Source organism: Brassica napus, chromosome A9 (genome assembly GCF_020379485.1).
Source record: "Brassica napus cultivar Da-Ae chromosome A9, Da-Ae, whole genome shotgun sequence".
NCBI classification, from domain to species: Eukaryota; Viridiplantae; Streptophyta; class Magnoliopsida; order Brassicales; family Brassicaceae; genus Brassica; species Brassica napus.
In genome coordinates this window covers 39429790-39442210 of record NC_063442.1, presented here as the reverse complement: position 1 = coordinate 39442210, position 12421 = coordinate 39429790, and the positions used below count along the sequence as shown (strand labels likewise).

Genomic DNA, 12421 nt, shown 5'->3' with positions numbered 1-12421 from the left:
AAATCATTTTGAGAAAAAAAATGATAGAGATTATTATTATTTTTTTGTCAGCAAACAAAGCAGATTCATGTTAAGATATAAGATTTTTTATTTTATTTTATATTTAAGATTTGATGTTATAAGTTTGAAAGTATTTTCTTTTGGATTTAGATTTACAATTATTATTTTATGTATATTTAAGTATAAATATTAAAATTTATAATTGTGAATTTGAAACAAAATAAGTTTAAACAGATTAATCGACTATGCAGTTTTGCTTATTATGCAGTCGGATTTTCAACCACATTCCACGGGTTTTATATAAAAATTAAACCAAATCAGAGATTTTTTTAACCATGTTTATCATCCACCTAGTAATTATTGATCTGATCAATCGCTAATTTTAAAACATGGTATATATTAGCCCTGCGACTTCGGTTTTCCGAAACCGAACCGAACCGTCGATTTTCGGTTAACCAAAATTTTAAAAAACATTTCTGAAGGTAACCGAATTAAATTTCGGTTCGGTTCGGTTTTCGGTTATTTTTGGTTTTCACCTAAATTTCCGAATATACCCGATTTTTATGATTTTCGGTTAATTTCGGTATAGATTTTTTAAAAAAAATTGGATTTTTCGGTTAAATTCGGTTATTTTCGGTTATTTCGGTTCGAATTTTCGGTTATTTTAGGTTATTTTTGGTTTTTCCAAAAAAAAAAATCAAAATCAAAAACCGAACCAAACCGAAAACCGAATTATTTTTTAAAATCGTAGCGAACCAAACCGATCTCGAAAATATAACCGAACCGAAAATCGAAAATATCAGTTCGGTTCGGGGCAAAGTCGCAGGGCTAGTATATATACTCAACTAATCCACTTGACTTTTTTTTGGGGGGGGGGGGGGGGGGGGGGTAAAATGTTAAATCACTTGACTTATCTTAAGTTCAAAGACTAGAGATTGGTTGCAATAGTATTTCTTTTTCTTATGGTTGAAACAGTATATTTGTACGAAGAAGAACCAATAAATTGCTCAATCTTTCAATTGATAGTGACATTTGAATCGAACGAAAAAGATTGGACAACTAACTACGCGATAACATTAAAGAAATAATCAAACCGAACCGGCCCACGAAATAGCAATTATAATTTAAGCCCCTTTACTTTCTCTTTCTTTCTTAAAGTACCCGTTTCTTCTTCTTCTTGTTCAATCACAGAACAACAAAACTTGAGAAGAAAAAAAAAAAGGAAGAATCTCTTCTTTTTTATGAAATGGCGAAAGCAGGAGGAGGAGGAGGAATAACGAATGCAGTAAACGTAGGAATCGCTGTCCAAGCAGATTGGGAGAATCGAGAGTTCATCTCCCACATCTCTCTCAATGTTTGTCAGAGTCGACGACAAAGAGCAAGTTGGCAACTTTGAATGAGAAGCTGGATGTTCTGGAACGTCGCTTGGAAATGCTTGAGGTTCAAGTTAGTACCGCCGCAGCTAACCCTTCTCTCTTCGCTAAGTGAAATGAATAATAGCCTTTTTAATGATTCTTTCATCTCTTCTTCTACATATAAATACAATCCACTCATGAAGAAGTGTTGTATCATTTCCTCTGTGTTGATGTATATGATCTTTTGTATCCCAAAATCATTTCTTTAAGTTTTTCTTCCTTCTCATCATTGTACGCTACATTTTTCTAAATTTTTCCTGGGACAAAGTAAAGATGAAGGATCATGAAGTGGAGTGGGTTGAAGCCCAGAAGATAGAGACAAGCGCTGACTTATTTTGGAAAGCCCAGCTTTAGCCCAGGAGGACAGGCCCTGACTATAGGCAACACATACCATTTTTATATAAGAGCATCTCCAAAGGCACTCTATTTTTTCCTCTATAATTTACACTAAAATAGAGTAACTCTATTATAGAGTTAAATTTGCTCCAATGATTCACTCTATAATAGAGTTACTCTATAATAGAGTGAAATATAGAGTAATCCTATTTTTTTACTCCAAATATAGAGTGAAAAAACAAGAATACTCTATATTTCACTCTATTATAGAGTAACTCTATTATAGAGTGAACCATTGGAGCAAATCCAACTCTATAATAGAGTTACTCTATTTTAGAGTGAAGTATAAAGAAAATTATAGAGTACCATTGGAGATGGTCTAAGCGATGGAGCAACACTTAAAAGCTGATACTTGGCGTCTGGGGATGTAAATATCCTTTTCTTTATAAATAAACCAGAATGAATGTCTCAAAAACAACTCAATCTATCTTCCTGAAAAAGAAAAAAAAACTCAATATCTCTCTCTCTCTATATATATATATATATATATATATACTCTAATTCTAGTTATATACTTTTTTTTTTTAACACTGAAGGATTTATATTCGAACAAAGATCAATTACAAAGTCCAGCGTTTACAACAAAACCTGGAAGAGAGAGTCCGGCGTTTACTACCAAACCCGGAAGAGAGAGCCGACGAACCAACCAAAGGTTCCCGGAAACAACAGCCTACACATGGGAAACAAAGAAGAACAAACAAACGCTTAAATTAACCAATCTAAACTAGAAGAACGAGAACTAGATCAAAAGAAACCCAACTATATTGAGAATTACAAAGCATGTAGACTTCTTCAGAGCTCCTTTGAACGAGGCAAGGCAAGGTAACCATCATGGATAAAACCTCCGGCTTGCGACTCCTCCTATAGTGAATAGCTCAGCAGTTAGAGAACAAAGCTTCATACTCCAGGAGACAGAACAATTTAAGTTCATAAGTCGATCAACCGGAATGGCGGAGACAGAGACGGAGCGATACGAAACGCGAGTTGAAGCTTGACGGAAGAGAAGATCTCGATCAGATCTTAAAGGAAATGACAAGGAGCGAGACAACTCACAGACAGGTTCAACCTTGCTCGAGAGACAGAGAAGGTCAAAGATCGAGACCATATGTGAGCCAAAGAGAACTCAAGGTCAACATGCAAATCATTCAAACGATTCAACACCAGGTTTCAAAACAAAAACAGATCTGAGGGTTGAGAAAACCCCACCCGCTTCGACTAGGTAGATCGAGAAGCATAGATCGATTAACACATAGCAAGATCAGCTAAAAACCCCTTGATCACTCCGGAAAGGACAAGAACATAATCTTGATTACTCCACCCGAAGAAAAGAACAAGAAAAGTCAAAGGATCTCACTAGAAAATCGAACCAAAAAACAAAAGGCAAAGATCCGACTCCGGCCCTAAGAGAGCAGCCGGAGTCGGTAATCCGGTAAATCAAACTCAGAAGCTCTAGAGAGAAGAGAGAGGATTGAGGAGGAGAGAGCTCTGAAAGAGTATATTTTCTAAACGAATTCTAGTTATATACTATACTATTAAATTTAAATAGTAAAATAAATCAACCAAAAATAATTTATAAAAGTCGGTGTCAGTTCCAAATATTTATTTATCCTTTTCTAAAATCTAAAATCTAAAATTGCCGGTGGACTCTCGGCGACGGTTAAAAGGCACGAGAGAGAGAGGCAGCTGGAGAGGAGAAGTCTCAATTTCCACTCGTTAGATTTGACCAAAAATAAAAAGAAAAAAAAGGAAGCAAATTCCAAAACAGAAAGAAAAAAGAAAACCTAATTTTATATAATTCCCATTTAAACGAGAGAGATACGATGATGCGAGAGAGAAAGATTGGGAGGGGGATATGCAAGATGGCGCATAATAGCAGCAGGCAGCAGCAGAAGTGTTTGTTTCTGGGTCCTTGCCTTTCTTTTCTTTTCCTTTTTATGCCTCACAAAACCTAAAAAGCCCACGAGAGAGCGTATCCTCTCCTTTTATCCCTTCGCCGCTTCCCTCTCTTCTCCCAGATCCACACAGATCTTCGCTCTCTCGCCGTTTCAGAAACCGTTTTTTTTCTTTCTCTCAATTCGATAACCGTCAGATCTCATCGTTTTTCATCGGTTCCAGGTAATTTTCGATCAGATCCGTCGTTTTTTTCCTTTTTTTCTATAGGTTTGTGTGTAAGGAATCAGATCTGGTGATTGCTTTATATGTTTTTGATTTTGATTCCTGTTAAACAATATTTTTGAAATCGATTTGTGATGATTCATCAAAGATTTGGATTTTCTGGGTCAAAGTCCGATTATTTAGCTCGATTTCTATCGATTTGTGATCTAACTTTTGATTCATCCTTAAAATTGTTATTTTTCTCCCATAAAGGTTCTTACTTTGTGGTTGTAGATCTGTGATATCGTTTTCTTTATCATAAAGTTTCATACTTTGGCTTGTATTAATCTTAAGTTTATATATTTGCAGGGGTTTGCTAAGTGCTGCTAACATATCTTCCAGCGAAGATGCAGCAGGCCTATGAACAAGTAAGATTTTTTTTTTTTTTTATGAATTGGTACTAATCTATAGATCTTACATCTGTTTAACAACATGATTTGTTATTTCAATTGCAGGACCTTGATGAGGAAGCTGGCTATGATGACTATTACAGTGATGATAATGGATTAGATGAGTATGAGGAGGAAGAAGTGCCCCCGAAGGAAGAAGTTGAATATCTTGAATTGCGCCAAAGGATCAAGGAGTCTATCAGGAAAAAATCGGGCAGTGGAGGTGTTAATGCTCAATCTTCACAAGACAGAAGAAAAAAACAACTCCCTTACAACGAGTATGTGTGCTAGCTATTAATCACCCTTTTTTACAAAACATCTCATGGAATGTGTGTGTGTTTACAGCTTTATTACAACTTTTATGTTTTTTCTTCTGCAGCTTTGGTTCCTTCTTTGGTCCTTCACGGCCTGTGATATCCTCGAGGGTTATTCAAGAAAGCAAATCCTTGCTAGAAAACGAGATAAAGAACTCAAACCAACCGGTGTGTGCCTTGTTCGTTAGTCTTACTTTTGTCTTCACACTTGTAATGTGTTTTGGTGTGTGTTCTGATGGAATTGTTTATGGTGTGCAGAAGAAAAGGCCTGTTCCAGCTAGCAGTTCGGGCGATAAGAATGTGTCACATGAGAAGAAGCGGCCTAAAGTTGTGAGTGCTACAAGAAGGAAAGTTGAGACTCTTAAGGACACAAGAGACTATTCCTTCTTGTTTTCCGACGATGCAGAGCTTCCTGCTCCGAAGAGGGAACCTCTGTCTCGAAGCGGCTCCTTTCCTAATTCCGGTAGGTAATGTCTTGCTGAGAAACTTTTTGTTTGCAGATTTTTTTGATATTTTTAAAGCATACCATTTTCATGGAGATAACTTAATACAGGCGTTTTGCTGATATTCAAGAGGCTCGATCTGCGAGACCCAAACAATCACCAGCTATCAATGGTAGAGTTGCTCAAGGTCCACCTCGTGAGGATAAGAGACCCGTTGTTTCTGCTAATGGCCATTCACGACCGGCTTCCTCTGGCGGCCAAATGAATCACTCAAGACCTACGGCTTCCTCAGGAGGTCAAATGCAGTCGAGATCTGTCTCGGGGAGACCAGCTTCCTCAGGCAGCAGTCAGATGCATAAATCAAGACCGGCTTCCTCTGGTAGCCAAATGCAAAATTCAAGACCAGTTTCCTCTGGTAACCAAATGCAGCAAAGAGCTGTATCCTCTGGAAGCCAGAGACCTGGTTCCTCGACAAACCGTCAAGCAACCATGAGACCACCAGGTTCAACAATGAATGGCCAATCAGCTAATCGGAATGGCCAGCCAAGTTCCAGATCAGAACCCCAAAGATCAGCTTCTGGAAAGGTGCCGTTGGATCATAGGAGGCAGATGAGCAACAGTAGCAGCAATGGAGTTGGTCCTGGTCGGTCAGGGTCTACAGCAAGACCTTTGCCTTCTAAGCCTTCGTTGGAGAGAAAGCCCTCCATGTCGCTGGGAAAGAGTTCTCTTCAAAGTGCTCAGAGACCAACGTCCTTGTCCAGACCAATGTCATCTGATCCTAGGCAACGGCTGGGAGAACAGAGAAAGGTCAACCCAACCACATCCCGAATGATCCCAAAACAACCAGTGCCTACCTCAAGACACCAGGTGTGATGATTTTTCTCTTTCTCTCCGTTTAGGCAAAAACAAATATTAGCGTAGGCACTACTAATTTGTGAAATAACTTGCCACAGATGATGAGTAAACCGGCAGCCAAGAGACCTCCACAGCGTGAAATACATGATGATCGGAGGCCTTTGAAGAAGAAGAAGCCTGCAATAATGTCAGAGGATGCTAAGGCATTGAGCATGATTAGACAAATGTTCAAGTACTGCTTCAAACTTTCCTTCATTACGGTTTTTTTTGAATTTTTTTTTGCTCCTGACACTTGAGGGTTTTTGTGTTTCAATATCAGTACCAATCGTTACGCTGGACGTGACGATGATGACAGAAACATGGAAGCCAACTTCGACGATATCATGAAGGAAGAGAGACGAAGGTACATCAATGTTTTGATCTCGAGTGTCATTCACTTGTTTCGTCATTTATATATATATCCTTATTGGCTTGGTCTATGCAGTGCGAGAATTGCAAGGGAGGAAGATGAAAAGGAAGCGCAGCTGATAGCACAAGAAGAAGAGCGAGAGAGGCTGAGAAAGATTCGGAAGAACCGTTAGAAGTTAGAAAGACACCCTTTGAACTTTATCTTTATTTTATATGACTTCAGATTTTTTAGTGGTTCTCGCATTTGCATCTCTTTGGCTGCTTGGGGCGAAAAAGGTTTTAACTTATTTTTGTTCTTTTAATTATACAAGTAGTGATAATATCTTTTGTTGGTGAAAGCTTTATTCTTTTTCTTTGGTAGAACCAGAGAACGATGTAGAAAAATTAGAAACATAGAGAAAAATAATATCTAAAATATGATTTTAGTGGTTCTTTTCTTTTCTTTTTTGAATTGAGATTCTAGTTCTTTAATCATTAAAGAAGTGGTTCACTTTCAATGGTGAACGACATGGATAGGGGGCTGGCCAAATATTTGCAGCAAAATCAATCCATGGGGTTGATCATTAATCAAGAAAGAGTAAATAAACAACTGAAGATATACACACCAAGATCCAGTTGGCCATCTAATATCAAAACCCATTCCATATAACAATGCTCTTAGATAATTCCATTATACTCGGTCGAATGTCTTAGACATATCCAGTCTTCACTGCAATGGACACATAAGCAATCTTCAGAAGACCCTAGAGAATGAATAAGCTCGTGAGCAATGGTTATGTTATGTTATATCAGCCTCTTTGAGACAAAAGCTGATCGAGTAATAGAAATCAAATCTTCCATCCACGGCTTCAACCTTTTTACCAAAATATTTGAAATGACTTTATAAATCACAAAACAAAGGCTGGACGTCCATCACCACCTTTTCTCTCCAACACTGACCAGAATTTTTGAGAGATCTTCCTTGACTTCAAATGCTGAAACTGCTTTATTTAAATGAAAGTTCACCTGAGAAGAAACTCTTGCATGCACTTCTTGAAACATCTACCATAGAGAGGAGGGTTGGAAGAGTTAAACAAACTTGAAAAGAATTCCACTGCCACTTTACCTTTAGCAGAATCAGAGAAAACCTTTACACGATCTGCATTAACCAGCTTATCCATGGCATTCCTAGCAAGAGCAACTTTAACAGAGTTTTGAAATAACTTTGTGTTTCTATTACCTCCATGACGCCATTTATCCTTACTCATTTGCCACTCAATTGTTTTCCATCTTTATAAACTCTAATCATATATCTTTTCAGAAAGTTAATATGATCAACCGAAGGGCAATTTGAAGATTATTCCTGTTCCAGCGCAAACTCTGCTTAATGAATTATGTCCCTAGAATTGAGATTCACATTCTTCTTCAAATTACTCAAAGGCTTTTTGCAAACCTTTTCCAAGTAGATACTGAGGCTCCCCTCCATTGCACTAGCAAAATCCCATGCATTAGCAATATTCTTCTTATGCCATCAAGCTCTTGGAATCTTTTATCAAATTTAAAACGACCTCTGTAAGTCTCATGTGCTTCAATGAGTTTAATAAGCACCGGTCTATGATTTGATCCTCTTGTATCCAAAAACATTTGATTGGAGCATGGAAATTGTTTGAAACAAGCTTGATTTCCAAAACATTTATCCAGCCTTGATTGGATCCAAAGTTATGTCTCATACCATGGCTAACCAGTTCTTTGAAATGACCAACTTCAACCATCTAATTAAAGGGTATAAAGGAATCATCAGCACACCACAGTCCACCAATCTTTTCCCCATTATGCAAAATATCATAGAAATCTCCAAAGACACTAAATGTCTTTTCTACTCGCATGAATACGGTTAAGACGTTCCCATAAAGCTAACCTTCTTTAAAGATCAGACGGACCATATATACAAGAGGCAAAGAAAGAAACCGCACCAAACTGTACAATGCAATCCAACAAGTTTTTATTTACAAATTTAAAATCTAACTTTACAGAGTGCTTCCAAAATATAGCAAGATTGCCCCCATAACCAACATGATCCACCATACAAACACTATCATAACCTAACCAAACCTGAAGGTCTACCAAAACAGTTCTTCAATTCATAGTTTTCATCAGAAAAAATACCTTTGGAAAATACTTTTGACACATTTTTTAGGTGGGGAATTGTTAAGTCTTGAGGCCGCCCTAATTCTTAACAATTCCAACTGATAATGCTCATCTAAAGTTCGTCGATTCCTCATTCGAAACTCACCCTTGAAGTAGAATGCCTTGCGCTTTTTGATGAAATACTACTTTCCTCCCTAGCCTTCCTCTTTGATGCCAATACTGTACCCACAAAGAAATCTGTGTAAACAAAATTCTCTTGTGTTTTTAACAAACTCAAACAAGAAGAAGAATAAATATTAGTTTGTTTCACAACAGCTACGATTATGCTTTCGTTCCAAGATAAGAATTTACTGATCAGCATTTCGATCATTACTTGAACTTTTATGCTACAAGGGAGGACACTGTTAGTGGGGAAGGTAACAAGCCAGTCCTTATTATGTTTCTTCTGGTACTTTGCAGTTTGAAAAACACAATCGTAACTGTTGAGAAAATCTAAAGCCAGAACATACTGATTCAATTATTAAAGGTTATCCTAGTAAGGATACCAAGATGTGTTAGCTCATTTAGGGATTTTTTAATAAAAAATTTCAATAAAACATTTGTTTTTCTTTTTTAATTTTTTTGATCATTTTTTTTATTGGATTGGAAATCATTTCAAAAATATTTATCGTTGTTCGCGAAAGAAGACTGTGCCACATGCATTAGCTCACCAACCCACTCAAATAAAAAAGAATGAAGAATTTTGCAATTGCTAAGAAAATAAGCCATATACAACAACAACAATTTAGTATTTTAAGACTCAATTCACTTACAAGTAACTAAGTCTCTTGCTTCTCTTTAGATGTATGGTTTACTGATCGAGATCACTGATGGAGTGATGGTCCAAGTGTGTCTTCTTTTCTCGTTCATGTGGCTTGAAGCTGAGTCTTGAAGAATTCATGACGACTTTGTTTTTTTGGTTAATGATTAAATCATCGTTAGGTGAAGAGCTAAGAATTTCAGATGAAACAGTACTCTAAAATCCAAAGCATATCCAGGAATAATAGGCCAACTTGATCCTGAATCCATCAACCAACCACATAGTGACAAGAAAGATATAAAAATAATAATAACAACAAACTAATTATATCCCCTACGTATACCAAGTGGCAGAAGCTTATCATAAGAGATTCTTGGATATTCTAGAGACCCTTTTTTTTTTTCTTACTGTTTGTTTGTTCGTTGCCAATATTTCAAAACGGTCTCCAAAAAGAAGATAATATTAATTAGGAAAAGAAAAAAAGGATTTCCAAATCAGATATGTTGCTTATTTTATCCAAAAGTCTGTCTTATTGATTCCAAATTAAACCGGCCCTCATCCAAAAATCTATTATTGCCAACATAGTCAGTTTAGATTGAAGTTCACGATTAACTACATATATATAAACGTTATATTGAAGTTTAAAACTTAAAAACATACGTTAAAATTGATGCTTACATGCATAAAAAGTTATTATGCTTTGACCGAACCTAACTATCAATTGTAACCTATAATTTTTTTTTGAGTTTTAACTTTATAGTTTTTTCCCCATAATTAAATTAGATTTTTTGGTTTGACTCTATTCATTTTCTTTGGATCCAACGCTGCCTAGCTCTTGATAATAGACGTTAATCACTAAACTACCTACGCTTGTTAGACCAAAAAAACTAACTACGCTTGGATGATAGGTTAATAGAAATTGATTATGACCAGTAGGTACCACATGTTACTTTCTATAAATATAAGATGAGATACAAATTGCAATATCTTTTTACTCACGTTACACCGTACAGATGGATCCATCATACTATTCCACCATGGAGATTTGACTCTTGAAGATAAAGTTGTGACTGGTAAATTCCAGCTCAAGACAGAATACATAAAAATGTAAAAAATAGAGTAAAACAAAATAGGTGGAAAGACGAAAGAGAATAGTAAGGTAGGAGTGTTTCAAAAAAAAAAGGAAATTAGGAGTAAAACATTTCTCTGACAAATATAAGAGTAAATTGTAATGTTTTTTCTTTTCTATAGTACACAGAGTAAACATGACATGATGATTGTTTACCTGATTGGTAACTTTGTAGCTGAATATGGAGTAAATGAAATTTTAGATTAAAAATTTACTCCATAAATACCATTCAATTACACACAAAAATATGTTTATACCTTAGTTATGTGCACATATACATATATCCCCTTAAGGCTTCCTACAATGAATTAAGTACTGTAATAACATACTTTCTCCGTTTTTCTTAGATTTTTTTCTTGTTCCATATTGATATATTTTTATATTATCAAAATCTTTTTTATAGTTTTGAAAAATATTAATTAAAAATATTTAAATTGATTAAATTTTTGAAAATTATTGAAAAGTGTATAATAAAGTAAAAAATAAACTAAATTATAAATATTTATTAAGAATATTCTAAAAAAACTTACTTTCCAAAACAGAGGGAGTAATCATTTATATTTGTGTCTTGATTTCGAGATGCTTCCATCGTGGAGCGAGGTAATAAAGGGATCGATAAATTAGTTGACAAATAAAAAATTAGTTGTCTCTTACCTGTCATTTCTCAAATATTAGATTATCGCACTAGCACAAGTGTTTTTTTTGAAAGGCTGAGTAATTGAGCAATTACAATAAAACTTTATGCCTATATTTTACATATAATTAGTTTTCTTAACCTAATGCCTATATATGATTGGAGATAAATATATTTTATTTTCTATGTCGGTTCAAGTTTAGTTTATAATTTTATGTAAAAACGATTTTTCTAGATTATAAAAAATCATAATATTTTATATAATAATCTAAAGTTTAGACAACAATTTTGGATTTTTATTTTCAGTTATCAATACTTCTTGTAATATTTTATCTTTGTTTTAAAATTTAGACCATCTGAGACCCCTCTACCATCGTGTGTACTGTGTTTTACTCTTAACGCTGATGCTCTTTTTACAAGAAATCTACCTCTTACAAAATAAAAGAAACCTTAAAACAATATACATGCTGCATATAGAATACCACGGTTGTACGAGACACTATAAAAAACCATTAGAAGAGTGAGATGTGTCTCCTCGACAACTATTTACGACCACTTTATTTTTCTTGTTTTTTTTTTTTTTTTTTTTTTTTGTTTAATACTTTATTTTTCTTGTTTTTCTTTATTAATCTAAGGTATCCTGAATTTATGAAAAAAAATCAGATTAATTCTCAAATAGAGGTGCATTCACAGATTAATTTTTTTTTTTAGATATTCAAATAAGATCCAAAGCATTGTTAAATATTCATGTGATCATACATATTAATATTGTGGGTTTACTTCGAACTTGGATCACTTTATTTTCCTTGTTTATACCTAAATCTTTAGATAAGGCCATGCATATTTTTGTTCACTTAATTAAACCTCTGAATATGATTTATAAAGGAACATTTTCTTAAAGCAAAGAAAAGTAAATTTCTAATTGATGCACCCCCCCCCCCCCCCCCCCCCCCCCCCCCCCCCAAAAGGTTGTAACAATGCGATAATAACCAACAGTCCAATACTTTAGAAAGAAAAATCAGGGGGAGATCTTAGGTTGGTGCCATACTAAATTGTAAACAACAAAGAGAATGAACTTCTTATGAACAATGATTGGACCCACCATTTGTTGTGGACGAGTGTAAAATCTTTGTTTATATCTGATAAATTGATAATTAATTAAATATAGAGCGTTGTTTACGAAATATATAAGATTGTAATTATTTGAATACATTCTTGTTGGCAAATGACAATACATTTCGAAAATAAATATGATATTATTAAGTCTTCTCGAAGATTTTCGTTATATTTTTCTTATACCCTACATTAATTTTAGTATTCGACCAAAAAAATGGGAATATTATCTAATCATAAGTGGG

General features: G+C 35.0%; 1 protein-coding gene, 1 long non-coding RNA gene and 1 pseudogene across 6 annotated transcripts; 2 read left to right on the top strand and 1 right to left on the bottom strand.

Annotated features, from left to right (window-relative positions):
* The first annotated feature begins 938 nt into the window (after positions 1-938).
* Positions 939-1644, top strand: LOC106370258 (annotated as a pseudogene).
* A 1806-nt stretch (positions 1645-3450) lies between these two features.
* On the top strand, positions 3451-6806 carry LOC106371330 (protein SPT2 homolog). Of its 5 annotated transcripts, none has more exons than XM_013811386.3 (9): positions 3451-3926; positions 4275-4333; positions 4421-4632; positions 4734-4836; positions 4927-5135; positions 5222-5978; positions 6065-6198; positions 6286-6369; positions 6451-6806. In XM_013811386.3, the coding sequence occupies exons 2-9, from the start codon at positions 4313-4315 to the stop codon at positions 6545-6547; spliced, it is 1617 nt and encodes a 538-aa protein (XP_013666840.2). In that variant the 5' UTR covers positions 3451-3926; positions 4275-4312; the 3' UTR covers positions 6548-6806. The 5 variants fall into 5 exon arrangements, with proteins under 5 accessions (XP_013666840.2, XP_013666842.2, XP_013666841.2 ...); XM_013811388.3 differs by having other exon boundaries at positions 3454-3926; positions 4927-5131; positions 5245-5978; XM_013811387.3 differs by having other exon boundaries at positions 3454-3926; positions 4927-5131; positions 5242-5978.
* Positions 6807-8338: 1532 nt separating this feature from the next.
* On the bottom strand, positions 8339-10148 carry LOC106370259. The gene is made up of 2 exons (XR_001274249.3): positions 9314-10148; positions 8339-8720 (listed from the first exon to the last, which is right to left on the bottom strand). It is a non-coding gene; the product is annotated as an uncharacterized LOC106370259 (long non-coding RNA).
* Positions 10149-12421: the final 2273 nt, after the last annotated feature.